General features: G+C 41.1%; 1 protein-coding gene across 3 annotated transcripts in view; it reads right to left on the bottom strand.

The window, feature by feature from the left end:
• Nucleotides 1-3,871: 3,871 nt before the first annotated feature.
• Nucleotides 3,872-18,421, bottom strand: part of SLC39A12 (solute carrier family 39 member 12) — a 68,873-nt gene continuing 54,323 nt past the window's right edge. For 2 of the 3 annotated variants that reach the window (XM_075211919.1, XM_075211920.1), the window contains exon 12: nucleotides 11,125-11,438. In XM_075211919.1, the coding sequence (XP_075068020.1) occupies nucleotides 11,310-11,438 (129 nt within the window). In that variant the 3' untranslated portion in view covers nucleotides 11,125-11,309. Of the gene's footprint in view, nucleotides 4,311-11,124; nucleotides 11,439-18,421 lie in introns of those variants that run through there. The other variant, XM_075211921.1, reaches the window with a different exon arrangement.

The following is an 18,421-nucleotide window of genomic DNA, read 5'->3' as shown; positions in this document are numbered from 1 at the left end:
ATAAATGGTTAAAATATATACTGTACAAGCTTTAATGCAGTTGTAAAAACAGCAAAGTAAACTGATTTTATTACTGAAGTGTAACCATAGTGCTAAAATATTACTGTAAACTTTTTAGCATAAAATTGTAAATATTTTCTTTCTATACGAAATACAAATTACAAAAATACATTACTTACATTTCTAAAGTTCTTTTGTAATTTCTTTTGCTTTCTCACAAGAGAGAGGTCCAGAAGCACTTAAGTATAAAGCAAAGGATCCATGCTATTGGTTACACATGAGTTTCATTTTGTAAGAATGTGATGTTCTTGCAATTTTTAAACTTTTAATAGTTTTAAGTAGTAATTTGTACAAACACCTAATTTATTAGTGATTATTTATTTATCTATTATTTAAAAGTATTTGGCAAAAACAACACTCAAAACCAATGGTAAAGTAATTAAAAGCTAACAAAATAAAGTATTTAATATATGATTTTTATATATGTGTGTGTTTGTGTTTGTGTCGTACATATAACTAAATGAAAAACTTCAATATTTTATGGAGTAAGAATTCAATTATGTTTATGTGTGTTTACCAAGGATTTAGCTTGTGCAGGTGGAGACCAAGGGGACTTCAAAATAGACTAGGGGGTAAATGTATCAAGCTGAGAGTTTTCCGGCGGTTTTGAAAAGTGGAGATGTTGCCTATAGCAACCAATCAAATTCTAGCTATCATTTTGTAGAATGTACTAAATAAATGATAGCTAGAATTTGATTGGTTTTGCAAACCCGTCAGGAAACTCTCAGCTTGATAGATTTACCCTCAGATGTCACCTACCGCTAACACTATTAGATTATTATTTTTATCATAGATTTGTAAGGTGCCACAGAGCTTCGCAGCACCGCCCTTATACATAATACAAGGACATGCAAGGCAGACAAAATAAATGCAGACATGAAAACAAAGGGCAGAGGACCCTGCTAATTAGAGAGCTTACATTATAAGTGGAAGAGGGCACAGTTGAAACGAGGAGGGAGTGTGCCTTAGAGTGGAGAATGGAACAGCTGTGAGGGTGTATTAGTGTGAATAGTGTCATCTGGGATAAGGTAAGATTTAAAAAAGAGATGGGTCTTTAGAAAATGTTTAAAGATTTGAAACCTGGTTGAACATGATAGGGAATTCCATAAGTGCGGAACAGAACTGGAGAAGTCTTGTAGGCACGAGTGAGAGGTGGTTACCAGAGACAAGACAAGGTGCAGGTCAGAGGTAGATCTAAGAGGGCGGAGGGAGAGTATTCTGATGTGAGATTTATGAAGGGGTGTTGTTGTTGAGGGCTTTGTATGTAAGGCTAGGTACACACTGGAGCGTTTTCGACCAATAATCGGGCAAATCAACCGACATACGACCGTTCAGTCGGAAGTCGGGTTATTGTGTATAGTGACACGATGGTCGAAAGTCGTACCAAAGTGTCGATTGTCGGCTCATTTGGTTGGTCGCACTTTTTAATAGTTTCCGACCAATCCACCTAACGAACATGTAGTGTGTATAATTTTCTGATCAATCCACGACCAAGTGCCGATTTTTCCTTACATAGTCGCTAAAGTGTGTACAAATTTGTAATCTTTGCTCACGACAGTGGCGGTGAAAAGTCACTTCCCTGACAGTTGGTCTTTCATTAATCGTCTAAAACGTGACTAGTGTGTGTGCGCATTAATCATCCGAGCGATCGGACCTTCGGTCGAAGGGAAAGTCCTTGTACATAAAACGTTTGTTGAAAAATTCTTCAGTGTGTACGTAGCCTAAGGATCAGTAATTTTAATTGGTCTCTGGAGGACACAGGGAGCCAGTGTAGGGATTTGCAGTGGTGCAGGGTAACCTGGATTTAATAGCAGCCAACATGTACATATATCTCTGAACTATGTAAGGCTACATATAAGAGACCTATGTAATTTGTATGAAAAACTTTTACCATATTTAAAGTTCTTGTTTTTTGAATAAACACAGAATAGAAAGCCTCCAAGATAGTGTTATAACCCAGCTGACTGTCTCTCAATGTCAAGTTCTCAGCTGTTGCTCCTCCGCACCCTGTCATTAGTCTCCTACTGCATTAGTATATTGAGTAGTGTGCTGGTGACAATGGGTGGTATTGGGGAGAGTCATTCTGGTAGCAACTATAGTCTTCTGGTGTAAATGTCATCCCTTTCCTGTTTGTCCCACTCAAACATGAACACATAGGTTCTAATAGTAGTTTGAATATCAGTTTGAGGCTACACTGAATCTAACGCTTACATTATGGGAGACCTAGGATCTTCCCTAGTAAAACAATAAATAAAAAATAATGTATTTTAAAATTTAAAGGGTATGTCCTAATTGTGTTTTTGACGTAACTGTAAGAAGAATAAGTTTATTTGGGATACTTTTGGATTTGGTTATCTTTTTACAGCATAGTGACGATAATCACGGCTGCCCAGCTAACATCTTTGAATGGTTTAGTTTAATTTAAATAGTTGGTTTTTTTTGGCTACTTGTTTGTTTGTTTGTTTTTTATTGTATAATGCGCTAAAAAATAAAAATGAATTTAAGTACTGTTTATTCCAATCTGAGAACAAAAGAAATCCATTAAATAAATAAATTAAATAAATCATACATTTTACCTGGACATAAATTTTTTAAAAAATATTCAAGGTTTAGATTGCTGGGGGTAAATGTATCAAGTTGTGGGTTTGAAAAAGTGGAGATGTTGCCTATATCAACCAATCAGATTCTAGCTGTCATTTTGTAGAATGTACTAAATAGACGATAACTAGAATCTGATTGGTTGCTATAGGCAACATCTCCACTTTTTCAAACACGCAGCTTGAAATATTGGCCCCCTGGTCTGTTAAGGTTTGGATGCAGAAAATGATAATAGAGACGATTTGAATAACACCATAAAACCTTCTACATTTAACCTGGCTTATTCCTTATGAAGAATCAACAAGTACAACTGTATTGCAAGCTGAAATCTTCTGTAAACTTATGTCAGTTATCATTTCTTTTACTAAGGATTCCTTTTCAAGGCATAGTGACGATAATCACAGCTGACCAGCGGAGATTATCTTTGTATTTCAATGGTTCAGTTTATGACTGTAGTTTTTCTATGTTTCCATTTATGGTCTACTAGATGTATGTACACCAGTGAGACTTAAATCTAACAATAAGCAGAACGTAGATAGCAGTGGAACTAAGTGATAACAGTAAGAGCTTACTTTATACATACTCTAACAAGTACCCATGTCTGTCATCGCGCCTCTGCGCTGAAGGGTGCAGTGTTCCGTGACCGCACCTTTTAAGTCATGAACCTGCTATTTACATCTGACACAATGAAGTGGTTCATATCACCCAGAGACTGACCTTCCACTAACCTTTATTTACTTGCAATGTTTTACAAAATGTATATTTGAGAGAGTACAAACTGTAAACTAGTTAAAAAATGTAAAGAAATATATTATGTATCTAAATATTTCTAAATAATATATATATATATATATATATATATATATATATATATGAAATTGTTATTATTACAATCAAACAATATATTAACACCAATAATGAAATATACTATACTAGTAAGACCAAATAGTACAAAAACATGTGTAGTGCACATATAAATCAGGCACTTTTAACATTGTATTTTCAGCTGGACATGTCTTAGGATAAAACAGGGGTGTATGGATGTGCCAAAGACATGCCTCCGAAATGGTGCATCTGGTGATACTTTGAACACTAACTAGGATGCATCTCTAATAGGTGTTTAGATTTGTTTACCAATATATTATTTAATAGTTTAAATATCTTTTAAAACATTTATCAATTTTAAATAATTATATTATTTTATTAGCATTATTATATTATTTTATAGTAAATATTGATTGTTATAATGATCATATATAATTTTTGGTATTTTAAAGGCATATATGTTTGCATTAATTCCATTAGGATGGTTAATTATTTTAAGCATATACACATATGTATGCTAGAGAAAGTGCCATAAATGTACAAAAAATTGGATATGTTCCTAGGAGAGCGCTCCATTAAATTCAAGACTATCACACGTTTAAGTAGTAAATCTATTCCAACAAGCATGCCAAATAGTACACTTAGTAACACAGTAGATATATGATTAAATCTCATATCACATGTTGCATCTAGAGCACTGTAGTCTTCTTGGCACAAGCACATGGGCTGTTCTTTGATCTTGGGTTTTCTAGTTGGCTTGAAGTCTTCTCATTCCAGCAAATATTGTTCTGGCGGGCTCCTCGGTGTTAAAAATAAACTATGTTCTTCTGAAATAAAATAAATTAAAAAAACAAACAGATTTATTTAATAAATTGAAATAAATATTCTAAATGATTGTGAAATTTATGCACATGAAAGCAACACTGCCATCAGGTGCCTGTGTAGAGAGACATATAAGGTAAAGCAGAATATATGTTATGTTCTGGACAATGGGGAATGTTGTCAATTCTGAAAAAGCACATGAGAAGTCTTGTGTAAGATGATCTGTAGACGCTGGGTTACAGTAGTGTTATTGAGCAAAATGGGCAAGGTGGTGGCACTTTGTGGTGGTACTTTTGTGGCACTGTGTGTCTCGATTTGCCCAGGTACGCTTATATTTATGCCAAAACGAATGCAATGGTGATTTGGGAACTTAAAATGACCCTGGCAAACATCAACTGTCGATGGGTCCAACACAAATGTATTCTGGGTTAGAACACTGTTAACCCTAGCCGCTACAGTGGCAGACGAGGATAATGCAACATCCAGTGGTAGGCGGTGTCACAGGGCGGAGCCCGTCACAGTAGGCGAATGGCAAAAACCAAAAGTGGGCAAAGCCTTAAACTGGTAAGTGAAGCAGACACAAGTAGGCGGAGTCAGCACGCCAGTGAGTGGAGTACACCCATAGCTTAATCCAGCAGCAGATAGATCAGGCTTAGCACTGAAATGATGGTAGTTGAGTATGGAAACCCAAACTGTTGCATGAAGCCTGGCCACTGTAACATAGATAATTCTCACTGGGGTCTCGGCCACTGTGAATCCAGCACTGGCTTTAAATTCTCCCTAGCATTAGAAAATAAAATAATAACTTATAATCCCTCTGCCTACCTGTACACAACTTTAGGTTGTCCTAGCCATGCCGTTGGCATGCCCTATAGAAAGTATTAGGAGACATTGTGTGCTAATCTATGCTTGCACAGTTACATACCTCTTTTCCTTAATTATAATATTGAACTCTTCAATCCTGGCCCAATTATTTGCCAAACTCACAAGCTCTGCTCTCTTTTGTTATTTGAACATCAAAACTCATAAGCACTTCAATCAGCTTTTGAAGTTCCTCATGAGGCAACAAGGTCTTTATCTCTCAAAAATGTACAGGAGACAAACAGGTCAGATCCCTATACATCGCCATATTCTTCTCAAGTCTTGTTTTTAGACTTTCTATGGTTGTGTCTAGTATTCTGCTATGCACACTTACTTCAAAGTCTTTACATGTATCAGCAAATGGTTCTTCATATGCAGTTTCTCCAGGTATCATTTTTCTTTTTACATATTATTTTTGCTGGTAAGAACACCTGGATCCATGACTCTCTGTGTTTCTCTGTTCAGTGTTCTGTTTATTTCCCAAAGAATCCATCACCATCCGATGTGCTTTTAGCAGATCAAACCCATCCGTTAGCAGATGTTTAGACAAAGGTGTTGTCAGTTGAAAGTAAGTTTTCTTTGGAACCCTCTTACCATGGAATAAATGAGAACAGTTAGCAGTCTTACCAGGATTCCTATCAGTTTGTCCACATACTAAATTATAATGGAACAATGGTCCTTTGCTGAAATATCTTCCATTGTGTCCAGCAGAACATATTCAAGCTTCCCTCACCTCACATAGAACAGTCTTATTAATTAAGGACGCCATTACCTGGATGACATTGTTTGCCATTATTTTTATATGAATATATTAATGAACTTTCGTGCCCTGTGTGTCTGACTTTTCTTCACTACTTTGTCCAAACATCTCTTCAGCGCTGGATCATACTTGCTGAGCAGAATGAGCAAAATTCCCATGGTCTAGCAGTGAATCCTCTAGCTTCAGACTTACTTCCCCTATAGCTCAATCCTCGTTAACCAGTCAATTCAACCACCCTGTTACCTGTACAAGATGTGTGGTGTTTGCTGGTTTCCTGTTCATTGATGTGTTGATAAGTGTGCAACAAATCTTTCATTCCCTCTTAAACACATCTTTCATGAGCTTTGTTATATCCCAAGCATATTATGCAGTAGAGCACATTTGTTGACTTGCTGTAGGATGTCCAATAATATTTAGAACCAATTTTCCTTATACATATCTTTTGCTGCAAATGACAATCTTCAGCAAGTGGTTGTATTAAATGTGATCGAAAAAAGAGAGATCTCTGGTTTTCCTTTGGCCTAATATAAAAGAACTGCAACTTCCTGTGGTTTTTCAGTCCTCCCCAGTCTGTCCTCTTAGTAGTTACTTCCACATTGGAGGCGGAGCATCTGTTTCTTCTTTTCTTCCTTTCTTCGATGTCTGTGTTCCAGAAGGCAACTCTACCCTTTAAACAGGTCGATCAACTTGGAACACTTTCCTACTTCTGAGGCCAACAGCTGCTTGTTCTTCTTAGGTAGTTTCCTGCTCCACCCTTGAACTTTTTTTTTGCCATTGAAAAGTTTAATGTGAGTATCCCATTGTTAGCAGGACCCTTGTCTTCTCATGTCTTGTATAGCTTGGAACAGTTACGTACTTTTTATCCTTTATCCCTATATTATGTAGCACTAAGAATATTTAATCAGTCATATCAGTCGCTGTCTTCAATCTGCGTGATAACCACAAAACAAAGAGCATTCTTTGTAATCACCGCACAACACAGGGGGCTTCCAAAACTAAAATTGGAGAAAAATCGGAATGGTAAATAAACAAATAAAAAAAAATAACTATATGGCATCCTCCAGACAGCCCCATTAGCCAAGCAGCCTACATCATGATTATCAACATTTATTTTAATATATAGCGCCAGTAAATTCCATAGTGCTTTACAATTGGGAACAAACAGTGATAAAACAATACTAGGTAATACAGACAGGCTGAGAGGAAGGAGGGCCCTGTTGCAAGCTTACAATCTATGGGACAAAAGGAGTTTAATACATGAGATTAACTGCTACATACTGCATATTAGTCCATCTAGAATGGAAAGGTAAAAGTGCTTAGTGCTCTGACCAACATTGCTGTATGATCCAGTCACACAGCAATGTTTGTCAGAGGGTTGTTGTCTTGTGTTATCTGTGTAGAGGGTGGTAATAGGGTAACCTAGGGAGGTTAAGAGGGTGGTTGAGGAATTTTATAAGCTTGCCTCAAGACTGTGAAAAGTCTTGGCCAATCCGCCGTTGAGTGCATGGATTGGCTAAGGATGACGGCAGCATTTGCAGAGAAGCAGAAGATTGCAGCGGGAGGACTTGGGCAGTCATTTCATTTTGAAGTGGCTACTTATCTGAAATAATAATTATGAGTTTGTATTTTTGTTGATAGTTTATTTGTATTTGATGGTATTTGATTTCATTTTAAACTGGTTGATTTAGGTCAGGCTGATAACTGTTGTATAAACACAACTTTGCAGTAGCGGCTTTTGCGCTGGAACCCCATGCTGTTCACCTCACCTCATTAGCGGCAGCCCTCTCAGATTATGAGCATGGTGCTTAGTTCACTTAGTTCAGTTTTTTTTATTTATGTCAGTATGTCAGTCATTATAATCAAGTTAATGATAACTAGCATTTCTAGTACGAGGCCACATATACACTTAAAGCATATCTTGATGCACTTTAAATGTATATTCATTATTCACGTGGATTAACGTATCTTTTCTGATCACTATATTGTTTTAATGACTCTCTTTTGTAGGGCATAGTTTATAAGACTAACAATGTGAGAATGACATGCACACGCAGTTCAAACAATTTACAATAACAATGACTACATTAAATATATAAGAATGTCTGTGAGATGCAAATAGTTCTACTTGTTTATGTGGCTTGAAAGCATATGTGTTATCTCATAATCTAGCATAGTTTGTTTATTAATAAAAAAACAACACAAAAGAACTAAACTCAATTACTTTTGAAACTAGTGATCATAATTGACTTGAAACATTCAATTTTTAGGTGAATCGCAATGATAGTCAAAATAGTGAGTAATTGGTACAGTAGTTAAAATGACATATATAGGTGTATTTACAGTTATAAGATGAGGTGAAATGTAGGGCTGGGCATTTGCAAATAAAGGTTAAACCCATACAGCACCTCCTTTTACCCAGATAGCAATAAGGGGGCTATGTCCTCAGTAGGTTCTTAATTGTATTAAAGGTACTGCAAAGTTTTGCTTCCATTTTACACCATGTTTAAAGGGATTATACTCTATTTGTCCGGCCTCAACAGTTGGTCTAAATGATGAGTGCATGGTTGCGGCCACTTTCCACTCAAGGGTTACAATCACAGTTAGCCAAGGTCCAACTGCTTCTTATCTGGCCATTGTTCCTCAGACCAGCAGCTAAGCTCAGTGAAGTCCAGTCAGCAGGGAACACAAGGTGTGATGTATAGAAAGCAGAGCTGGATTAACATATTGGTCTTTCTGGCCTATAGCCCAGGGGGCTCGAGCAGCCAGGGGGCCCTAGCAAAGATTTTTAGTCAATGCTGGCGATCGGGTCCCATTCATTCAAGTTAGGAAGTAGCAGCTAACAGCAAATCTGATGCTGTTAGCTGCCCTGCTGTCAGTGTGGGCACAGTGTGCAGCGTGCATCTTAGTGAGGTCACCTTCTCACTGACCAGCGCCCGCATTGACAGCAGAACAAGAAGAAAGAAGAGGTGCCGCCCGGAGCCTGAAGGCTACAGTAAAGAGGATCAGGTAAGTTTCTCAATATGGGGGGAGTGGAGATGATATACTGGGAGGGAGGAGGGGGGCTTTACAAATAACTGGGGGCCTCTTAGCCCAGGGGCCTACATTGGTTTAATGCGGCTCTGATAGTAAGGGCCATCCGCCCGGAGGATGTAAGCCAATAGGAATCCTTTCCCTGGGAAGCTGAGCCTGTTATACAGAGAGCCATAGTGTGAAAATCCCAAGGGAATAAAACCCTTAACATTAGGGGAATAAAGGGAATTTTGTTTGATGCTGGCTGGGGATTATGATTTACGCTAGACCAAGGTAATTGGAAGGAGTAGACAATTCTCCAAGCATGGAGGCAAGCATTCCACACAGCTCTGCCAGAGTCTGCTGCCAAGACTGTAGTAGAGCTGCTGTGGGCTGAGATGATCTGTAAAGCCGCTTCTCTGTGCAATTATGTGCATCCCAATGCGCGTACTCTGAGGACAGTGTATATTTTGTTAGTTTGATGGTCGACAGCTTGCTGTCTGAATAAACGCCAGGAAGGACAAATTTGAATGCAAACTGTGAGCAAACTGCGCCTGCAATCCAAGTGGCAACCTTAGAATTGCTTCTGGGATGGGAAGAAGCACCTTTCACACCCTATGTGCCTTCCCCTTCGCAGGTGTCCCTGCAGATATTGCGTGGAGTGACAGGTGGGGGCAGCAGCATCTTATGTTCATGTCAGACTGGAAGTGAAGCACTGGACTCTGACATCATAGTGCCACACTAAATGCCCATTACGGACATGGAGGAGCAGTAGCCGGTTAAGTAGCTGCTTGCAGCTGCCCTTCCATGTCATTGGCTCTTGGTCGCTGTGGGGCACTCCGAAGAAATATGAAAACACAGAATGAGTGACATTGTGATACATTATCAGGCACCTCCTAAACTTTGGTGCACTAGGTGACCGACTAGGTTCCCCTAATGATAGTGCTGACTCTGTTTAGGCCCAAGTTTACATTTGAACAGATGCTGGTGCTGTTGTATTTGATTATCTCTTGAAAAGGCCCAATCCCAGGCAAAACACTATGTTGTTCTACTATATTAGAAACAATAGTTTCAGTTGGAGATGATTTTTACAGTGGAGTTTTGGGAGGGAAATGAGCTATATCAGTTAAGTGGTAAAGATTATTTATTAATAAAAGCAAACTGGAAAATGACCTAATCTGTAGTTGAGAGCATGTAGGCAGAGCAGCTGGTTGTATACTGAATGTAAACATGATGAGGTGGGAGTTTCCGTAGTAGAAATACAACTGACTCTTATTTTCCAAAATGTATGTGGGCTCATGAGATAAAGCATTTTATTTCTGTAAACATTAGTGTACAAATTGGAATCCTACACATCATAGATCTACAGTGGTTGGACAATGAATTAGGATTTTTTAAACCTTTGCTTTTATTTAAGGTATGTACCTCAAAAACAGTGAATATATGGTAAATATGTTCTGATTTATAGTCTATGACGTAAACATACAGCATAATAGTTTCATTTAGGCAGTTTGTTGCCAAATTATTCCACCAGGTGGTAGCACAACCTGGCTAAATCACCTTTCCGACGCGAAAGCAGATGTAAAACTACGCCCAGACCGGACAGACTGCTCAAGGAAATTGCAACAGAGAACCGATAATTGCCAGGAAAACGGGTGATGATGATGTGGAAGGAAGCAGGAGCTAACGTTCTTTTAAGAACTGTTCAGAGGCGCCTTGCAGAGTTTGGATTTAGAGCTTGTCGACCAGTCAAGAAACCAATGCTGACACCAGCATGAAACGCCTAGCATGGGCCAATAGATAAAAAAATAAGTTTATATTAAGTATTAAATATGTGTATTTGCAATTATTTTATCAAAATTGTACAAGAAACTAAAAAATTCCTAATTCATTGTCCAACCACTGTACTATTCCAACGTAATGCAGCAGCACACACAGAGGAAGTATTTTCATTCTTGTCTTAAAGATTGAAGGCATCAGATAAAGTAGAATAACTAAGCAAAACTAAATAAGACAATACTAAAAAAAAAAAAATAAGCAATTTATTATGCATATGTAATCTTTCTTTAACCTATGTGCTATAGCTTGGTTATGAACAGAGACAATATTTGTAAAATCCATTTTTATTAAACATGTTAAAATACACATGGTACAAGTACAGAAAAATAAAATAACTTATACACTTAGTTTCATTCCACGCATTTTCTGCCTATTTGTACAAATCTAGTGATGAAGAGTGTGTTGAACATAAACTGGATATTAAAGATTTGATCATTTAGCTATAACACGTTCAGAACATTAAACACTATTACTAGAAACATATGCCAAACCTGAATGAAATGTGTCCTGCTAAGAATGACATCAGGTGTACACGTTATAGTTTAATTTTATGTTCATAAATAGCTAGAAGCAACAGGCATAGCCATCCAAGGAGCAGTCCTAGATTTTGCAGGAAAAACATCAGCCAGGGTCTCTGTGTCTGAATATGCGTCATTTCAGGCAGCTTAAAATGCATGAGAAAGATATGACTTGTGTTAATACAGCCAGAGACATGCAGAGTTATGTTATTCAAACAATAAATGTATGGTTAGTTTTATGCAAAGGATATTATACTGAAAATGTGCACATTCATGTAGGGATTTCAACAGTAAGGTAAATTGAGTTTTATTGGCTGTAAAAGCTGTGTCTGTGGGCCAAAACCGATTCTTGGGGCCAATCGTTATCTGATTGGGATCTATCAACCTGTTACTGAAAGTCGGTTTTCAGGGTGTCCACCTGGGGACCGGAATTACTGTGCAAGCTATCATGTGACCACACTGCAAAAATCCTGTGCAGGAGGCTCATCCAGGCAGCACCCCCTTGATTGGCTGCCTGGCCTTTTTAATCCTGGAAGTCCTGTACTCGGTTGCTAGTTATAGCTGCAGTCATGCTGTTCCTAGTACACCTGTTTTACTGCTCTGGATTTTTATTAGGTATTGATTTTGCTCTTGTTCTCTGACCTTGCTCTCTGTCTGCGGCCTGTCCTGACCTTAGCTTTGGATATTGACCATAGTCTCTGTCTGCCTCCGGTCCTGATCTTGGCTTTAGATACTAACCACACTCTCTATCTGCCTCCGGTCCTGATCTTGGCATTAGATACTGACAACACTCTCTGTTTCCCTCCTGCCCTGATCTTGGCTTTAGATACTAACCACACTCTCTATCTGCCTCCTGTCCTGATCTTGGCATTAGATACTGACAACACTCTCTGTTTGCCTCCTGCCCTGATCTTGGCTTTAGATACTAACCACACTCTCTATCTGCCTCCGGTCCTGATCTTGGCATTAGATACTGACAACACTCTCTGTCTGCCTCCTGCCCTGATCTTGGCTTAAGGTACTGACCACACACATTGTCTGCCTCCTGCCCTGATCTTGGCTTTAGATACTAACCACACTCTCTATCTGCCTCCGGTCCTGATCTTGGCTTTAGATACTGACAACACTCTCTGTCTGCCTCCTGCCCTGATCTTGGCTTTGGATATTGACCACACTCTCTGTCTGCCTCCTATCCTGATCTTGGCTTTGGATATTGACCACACACATTGTCTGCCTCCTTGTCACTCACCAGACTGTGAGTGCTTCTTCCCGTGTGTTTAGGAACCGTGGCCGTCCACCATCCTGAGGGTCTGCGCATGCGCAGCCCTTTCAAACCTTCAGTACCTGTTCCTTTTAGTTAATTGGCTGATCAGGCAACACTCCCTATTTAAAGCACCTGAGTTCCATACCTCGTTGCCTGATTTTGGAGTCTCATTCCCCATGAGCCTCTGAAGGTGTTCCTGTGTTTCCTCGTGTATTCAGCGCTGCTGATTCCTGTGGTTTCCAGACCACTTCAACTCTCCTGTGGTTTCCAGATCACTTCAACCCTCTTGTGTTTCATCGTGACTGTTTAGCTGATTCCTATCCGCTGCTTCCGTGCACTACAGTCTTCAGCTCACTTCAACCCTCCTGTGTTTCATCGTGACTGTTTAGCTGATTCCTATCCGCTGCCTCCGTGCACTACAGTCTTCAGCTCACTTCAACCCTCCTGTGTTTCATCGTGACTGTTTAGCTGATTCCTATCCGCTGCCTCCGTGCACTACAGTCTTCAGCTCATCTCAACTCTCCTGTGTTTCCTCGAGACTGCAACAGCTGATTCCTATCCGCTGCTCTCCGTGCTCAACTGTTCCAGCTCAGCTCTACTCTCCCGTGTTTCATCGTGACTGCACCTGCTGATTTCTACCCGCTACCTCCGTGTACCTGCAGAGTCCTGCTGGCTGCTACTCCTCAGTTCTACTTGTGTCTGCAGCAGCTGATCCGCTCTCCGTGCTTCTCAGTGTTCCTGCCGGTGTCTACTCGCCAGTCTGCATCGGATCTACGCCTCGCTGCTTTCATCTCGGCTAGACCATCGCTACTCTTCAGGGTCCTCCAGGAGTCCAGTTCTACATGTAACACCCCCTTGTGTATTAAGCGTTGTGAGGGTATATATATATATTGAACCACGCAGATGCTTCTCACCTTGGTACTTGGTTTTCAGTGCCTCCACCCGAATCTCTGCTTTCTCTTCTGGGGGGTGTTCAAAAGATACACCAGGGGGAGATTCGGGAAACCCCCTGCCCAGTATTAACACTCTGTGACAAAATGTGTGCTGCAAAAGCCAGCCAGGCACATTTATTTAAATGGAAATCCTAAATGCAGCTTTGTAATTTTATAGAAAAATATACTTTAGTATAATTTGAAATAATAGTGCAAACAATACAATACAGTAATAAAACAAGTGTGGATGAAAGTGGCGCACCACTTCTTACTATGCACACCAAGTTAACACAAAAACTCGCAATAAATCAATAACAGCATACAATATAATATAATATATAACAATATAACCCTTAACTGTCACAGCTTTATACACATGAAAAAATATATCAGATATCTTACTTGCTCCTGATACTGTGAATATCTTGCAGGGTGAATTTATATATTTTCCCTTATAGCCCTACAATGTACTGCCAAACACACACAGCAGTATTCAAACACACCACACAAATAGAGCAGTGCACTGCACGTTGGGGCCCTTCTGTATGTATGCAGCATGGCATGGAAACATCATGTGTCCAGTTTGCAGATTTTGGAGATCTTTAAATCACTTGCAGTGAGGTACAGCAGTCACAGTATGCAGACCCTCCTCTAGCAACAACTGTAAAATCCTTTCTAATTTGTATCCTGGGACTTGTAGTTCCACAAGTGCTGATTAGACACACACTTGGTGCATATTTACCTGCCCACCCATCTATCCCTAACTCTTCAGCCCTTGTGGCCAGATATAGTCCAAACCCCACTTGAACAACAACAGATAGATAAAAATAACCAGTAACTTATCTGCACCAGTGTGTCACAGGTCTGAACTTGATTATCTCCAAAATGGCTGACTTGTAAAATGTCCTTCTTCAGAGATGCATGCAAACCTCCTCCTACAGCTTCAAACTGTGGCTTCCAGCAGGTTCTGTTCAGAACTGCACCGAGCTTTGATATCTCTGCAGACTGCTCTCTCTGCTCAGATCACTCATCCAGTGCCCTTCTGCCTAGGGTCACCTATCTGAACTGGTCACACAGCTCAGTCTCTCCCAGGATGCTCCTCTCTCCCTCTCTCTCTCCGCCCTCTGGTTTCTCAGTCTTCTTAGGCTCCGCCCCCTCTTCATAACAGCTTTCTGGGAGATGTAGTTCCTTCTCCTTGACTGGTAAATAGCTATATGCATCTCTTTTCTTACTGATGCAATTGTGATTATTAGCCCCTGGGTGCTCAAGTCCAACTGCAGCATCCCCAGGGGTTACACACTCCCCCTGTGGGGCAAGTCCACAATGAACAAATGATGAGGCTTGTCCCACATCCTGCAAATTTAAAGGGGTTAAGACATCCTGTCTAAATACACTTTCACATCCATACACAACAGGCCCTGGCATAACAGATATGGGAGTCAGATATGGCCACTGATAGACCCAGCTAGGATGAATCACCTTAGGAATCTCAGTCATATGACCTAGACTATCATAAGTCAACATCATTGGGGCTCTAGGGGTCCTTTTAGGCCGACCCTGGACTGGTGGGTTCCCTTCCTCTCCCCCCAACACCCTGTTGGGGCGTTCAGTGCATCCTCCATCTGGATCAACGACGTCCCCATCCATGTCAACTTCCTGGTTAGAGCCTTCCTCTACTGAACACTGAGAATCCAACCGTCCAGCTACTCTTGGGTTGACACTTTCATCTGAAATGGCAGGCATAGTTCTCCTTTCTTCTACTTGTGGAGGTCTTACAGCGTCCCCCTCGGTAGACCTAGTGAGCCTTCTGATATCTTGTCTCCAATCTATTTCTCCCAATTTACCTGGAGCATCATACCCCCAATCATCTCCATCATCTTCTTCTGTGGTCGGTTCACTGATTCGCCGTGATCTTCTGGGTGTGGACACTTTTGGCTCATCTGTTTCAGGCTCCTCCCAAAACCGGACACCATCTCTGATGGGAAGCAAATGTTGTCGATGGTATGTCTTTATAGGGCCTGTTAGCCCCTCGGGCCTAATTCGATAGGCTGGGATGTCTGGCAATTTTGCAACCACAACATGAGGATCCTTTCGCCAACGATTGGCTAACTTGTGTTTCCCCGGGAGGCCCAAGTGTCTAAGTAAAACCCTGTCACCTGGCTCCAGAATATGCTCCTTGACCTGTAGATCATAACGACCCTTGTTTCGTTGTCCAGCTTTTGATGCAGCTGCTTCCGCTAGTCTGTAGGCCTCCTTTAGTTCTTGTTTCAGCTGCTCCACATATTTCAAATGGGGCTTTTCTTGGGGATCAGCAGTGTCCATTCCAAAACAGATATCGATTGGTAATCTAGCCTCCCTTCCAAACATTAAGAGATATGGGGAGTACCCCGTGGACTCGTTTTTCGTGCAATTGTAGGCGTGGACCAAATGGCTGATGTGCCTACTCCAATGTGCCTTTTTTTTAGTGTCCAAAGTGCCCATCATGCTGAGAAGGGTCCGATTAAATCTCTCCGGCTGCGGATCTCCTTGGGGATGGAAAGGAGTAGTCCTGGACTTCTTTATCCCGCAGACCTCGCACAGTTCTTTTATTAGCTTGCTCTCAAAATCCCGACCCTGATCTGAATGAATGCGGGCAGGCAGTCCATAGTGGACAAAGAACTTTTCCCATAGGATTTTTGCCACGGTCACAGCTCTCTGGTCTTTTGTCTGGTAGGCTTGAGCATAACGGGTGTAATGATCTGTCACCACTAGAATGTTACACTTGTTGCTTTCATCCGGTTCCACTGATAGAAAGTCAATACAGACTAACTCTAAAGGCCCATTGCTGGATATATTCTTTAAGGGGGCAGCCTTTTCTGGGAGGGATTTTCGAAGTATGCATGTCCCACAAGATTTACAATAACTCTCAATGTCTATCTCCATTTTCGGCCAGTAGAATCTATCTGAAATTAAACTCATGGTCTTCTCTATTCCCAGGTGGCCGTGTTTATCATGCAACGCACGGAGAACCATGGGACGGTGCTTCTTTGGCAATACTAGCTGTTTCCTCTCTCTGCCATCTTTGCGGCTGGTTTCTCTATACAGTAGCCCCTGCTTCACCACCAATGACTCTCTCTGTCTGCTTAGCAAAATAGCTTCCTCCGTTTTCAAACTACTCGGGTGGATTCTTTGTCTGTGTTTAACAGACCACCTAACTGCTGCTATAGAGGAGTCATTCTGCTGATCTTCTTTGACTTGGCTTGAACTCAACTTCTGAAGATCACTGAGCTCCATTTGACTCAGCCAGCAATATTGTCTTGGTAGTGCATCTGTCGTTGCCCCTAGAGCTGTTAAGCATTCTTTGACTGGAGGCACGACCACACGTCCCTCGTGACACATCCCCTTCACCTCTGGAGCTGGCAACTCTATCCATTCTTCTTCCTGAGACTCCACAAACCTTCCCGGTAATCTTGACAAAGCATCGGCATCTACATTTCTTCTCCCAGGCCTGTACTTTATTGTGAAATTGTAAATGGCCAGCGCCGCCAACCATCTGTGCCCAGTTGCATCTAGCTTTGCTGTGGTCTGCACATATGTGAGGGGATTGTTGTCTGTATGCACTTCGAATGGTACTCCATACAAGTAGTCGTGAAGTTTGTCAACAACTGCCCACTTAAGGGCCAGGAACTCCAACTTATGCACCGGGTAGTTCCGTTCACTGGGTGAGAGACCTCGACTGATGTAATAGACTGGTCTTAACCTTCCTTCTTGCACTTGGTATAGCACTCCCCCAAGTCCCTCAAAGGAGGCATCTACATGCAGAATGTATGGTAACTCTGGATCGGCATATGCCAGAACAGGCGCTTGAATCAGGCAGGTTTTCAATCCTTCAAAAGCTTGTTCGCAAGCCTCACTCCACCTTTCCCCGAACGCATCATTTACCCGGAACAATGGTTTCTCTTTCCGATGGGAACCTCTTGGAGCAGGATAACCTCGAGTTAGATCTGTAAGAGGCTTGACAAGTTTACTGTAGTTTGGGACAAACCTTCTGTAATAGCCACAGAACCCCAAAAAAGACCTTAATTCCTTCAGTATTGTTGGTCGAGGCCATTCTTTCACCGCTTCTATCTTCGCTGAATCTGTAGAAATTCCTTCCCGATCCACAACATATCCCACATACTTGACCTGGGTTTTACAGAAGCTACACTTGTCAAGGGACAACTTCAACCCTTTCTTTATTAAGCGATCCAATACCTTGAGGAGTCTTTCGTTGTGCTCATTCAATGTTTGGCCAAATACTATCAAATCATCCAAGTATACCAGCACTTCCCTGAAATTCATGTCACCCACAACATCATCCATGCATCGTTGGAAAGTGGCTGGAGCCCCTGATAATCCTTGTGGCAATCTTTTGAACTGAAAGAATCCAACCGGGCAGATGAAGGCGGTTTTCTCAGCATCCTTCTGACTCATCAATATCTGATAGTACCCGCTGCGTAGATCTAGCACAGAAAACCACTTGCTTCCCTGAAGACAATCAAGGGCTTCGTCTATCCTAGGGACAGTGTACTGATCAGGAATCGTGCGCTTGTTTAATGTCCGGTAGTCCACGCACATCCGTATTTTTCCCGTCTTCTTTCTAGCCACCACAATAGGAGAAGCATAGGGACTCTCAGATCTCTCAATCACATCATTCTCTAGCATCTCCCTTAAATGTTCCCGAATATCATCCAAATCAGCAGGGGCTAGGCGTCTTGACCGTTCTCGGAAAGGTCTGTCGTCCGTTAGCCTTATGTGGTGCTCCACTCCTGTCGCTAGACCTAAATCCCAGTCCCCCGAAGAGAAGGCAGCCTCTCTTTGTAGCATTTGCATAACTAGCCAGTGTCGGTCTTCTTGACTAGCATCACTACCATTAAAGCATTGATCAAAACTTCCTATTTGTAATGTGGTTTCT

This window comes from Mixophyes fleayi, chromosome 5 (assembly GCF_038048845.1).
Source record: "Mixophyes fleayi isolate aMixFle1 chromosome 5, aMixFle1.hap1, whole genome shotgun sequence".
Taxonomy (NCBI): Eukaryota; Metazoa; Chordata; class Amphibia; order Anura; family Limnodynastidae; genus Mixophyes; species Mixophyes fleayi.
The sequence above is the reverse complement of the archived record's forward strand: the minus strand, read 5'-3'. Positions and strand labels throughout refer to the sequence as shown.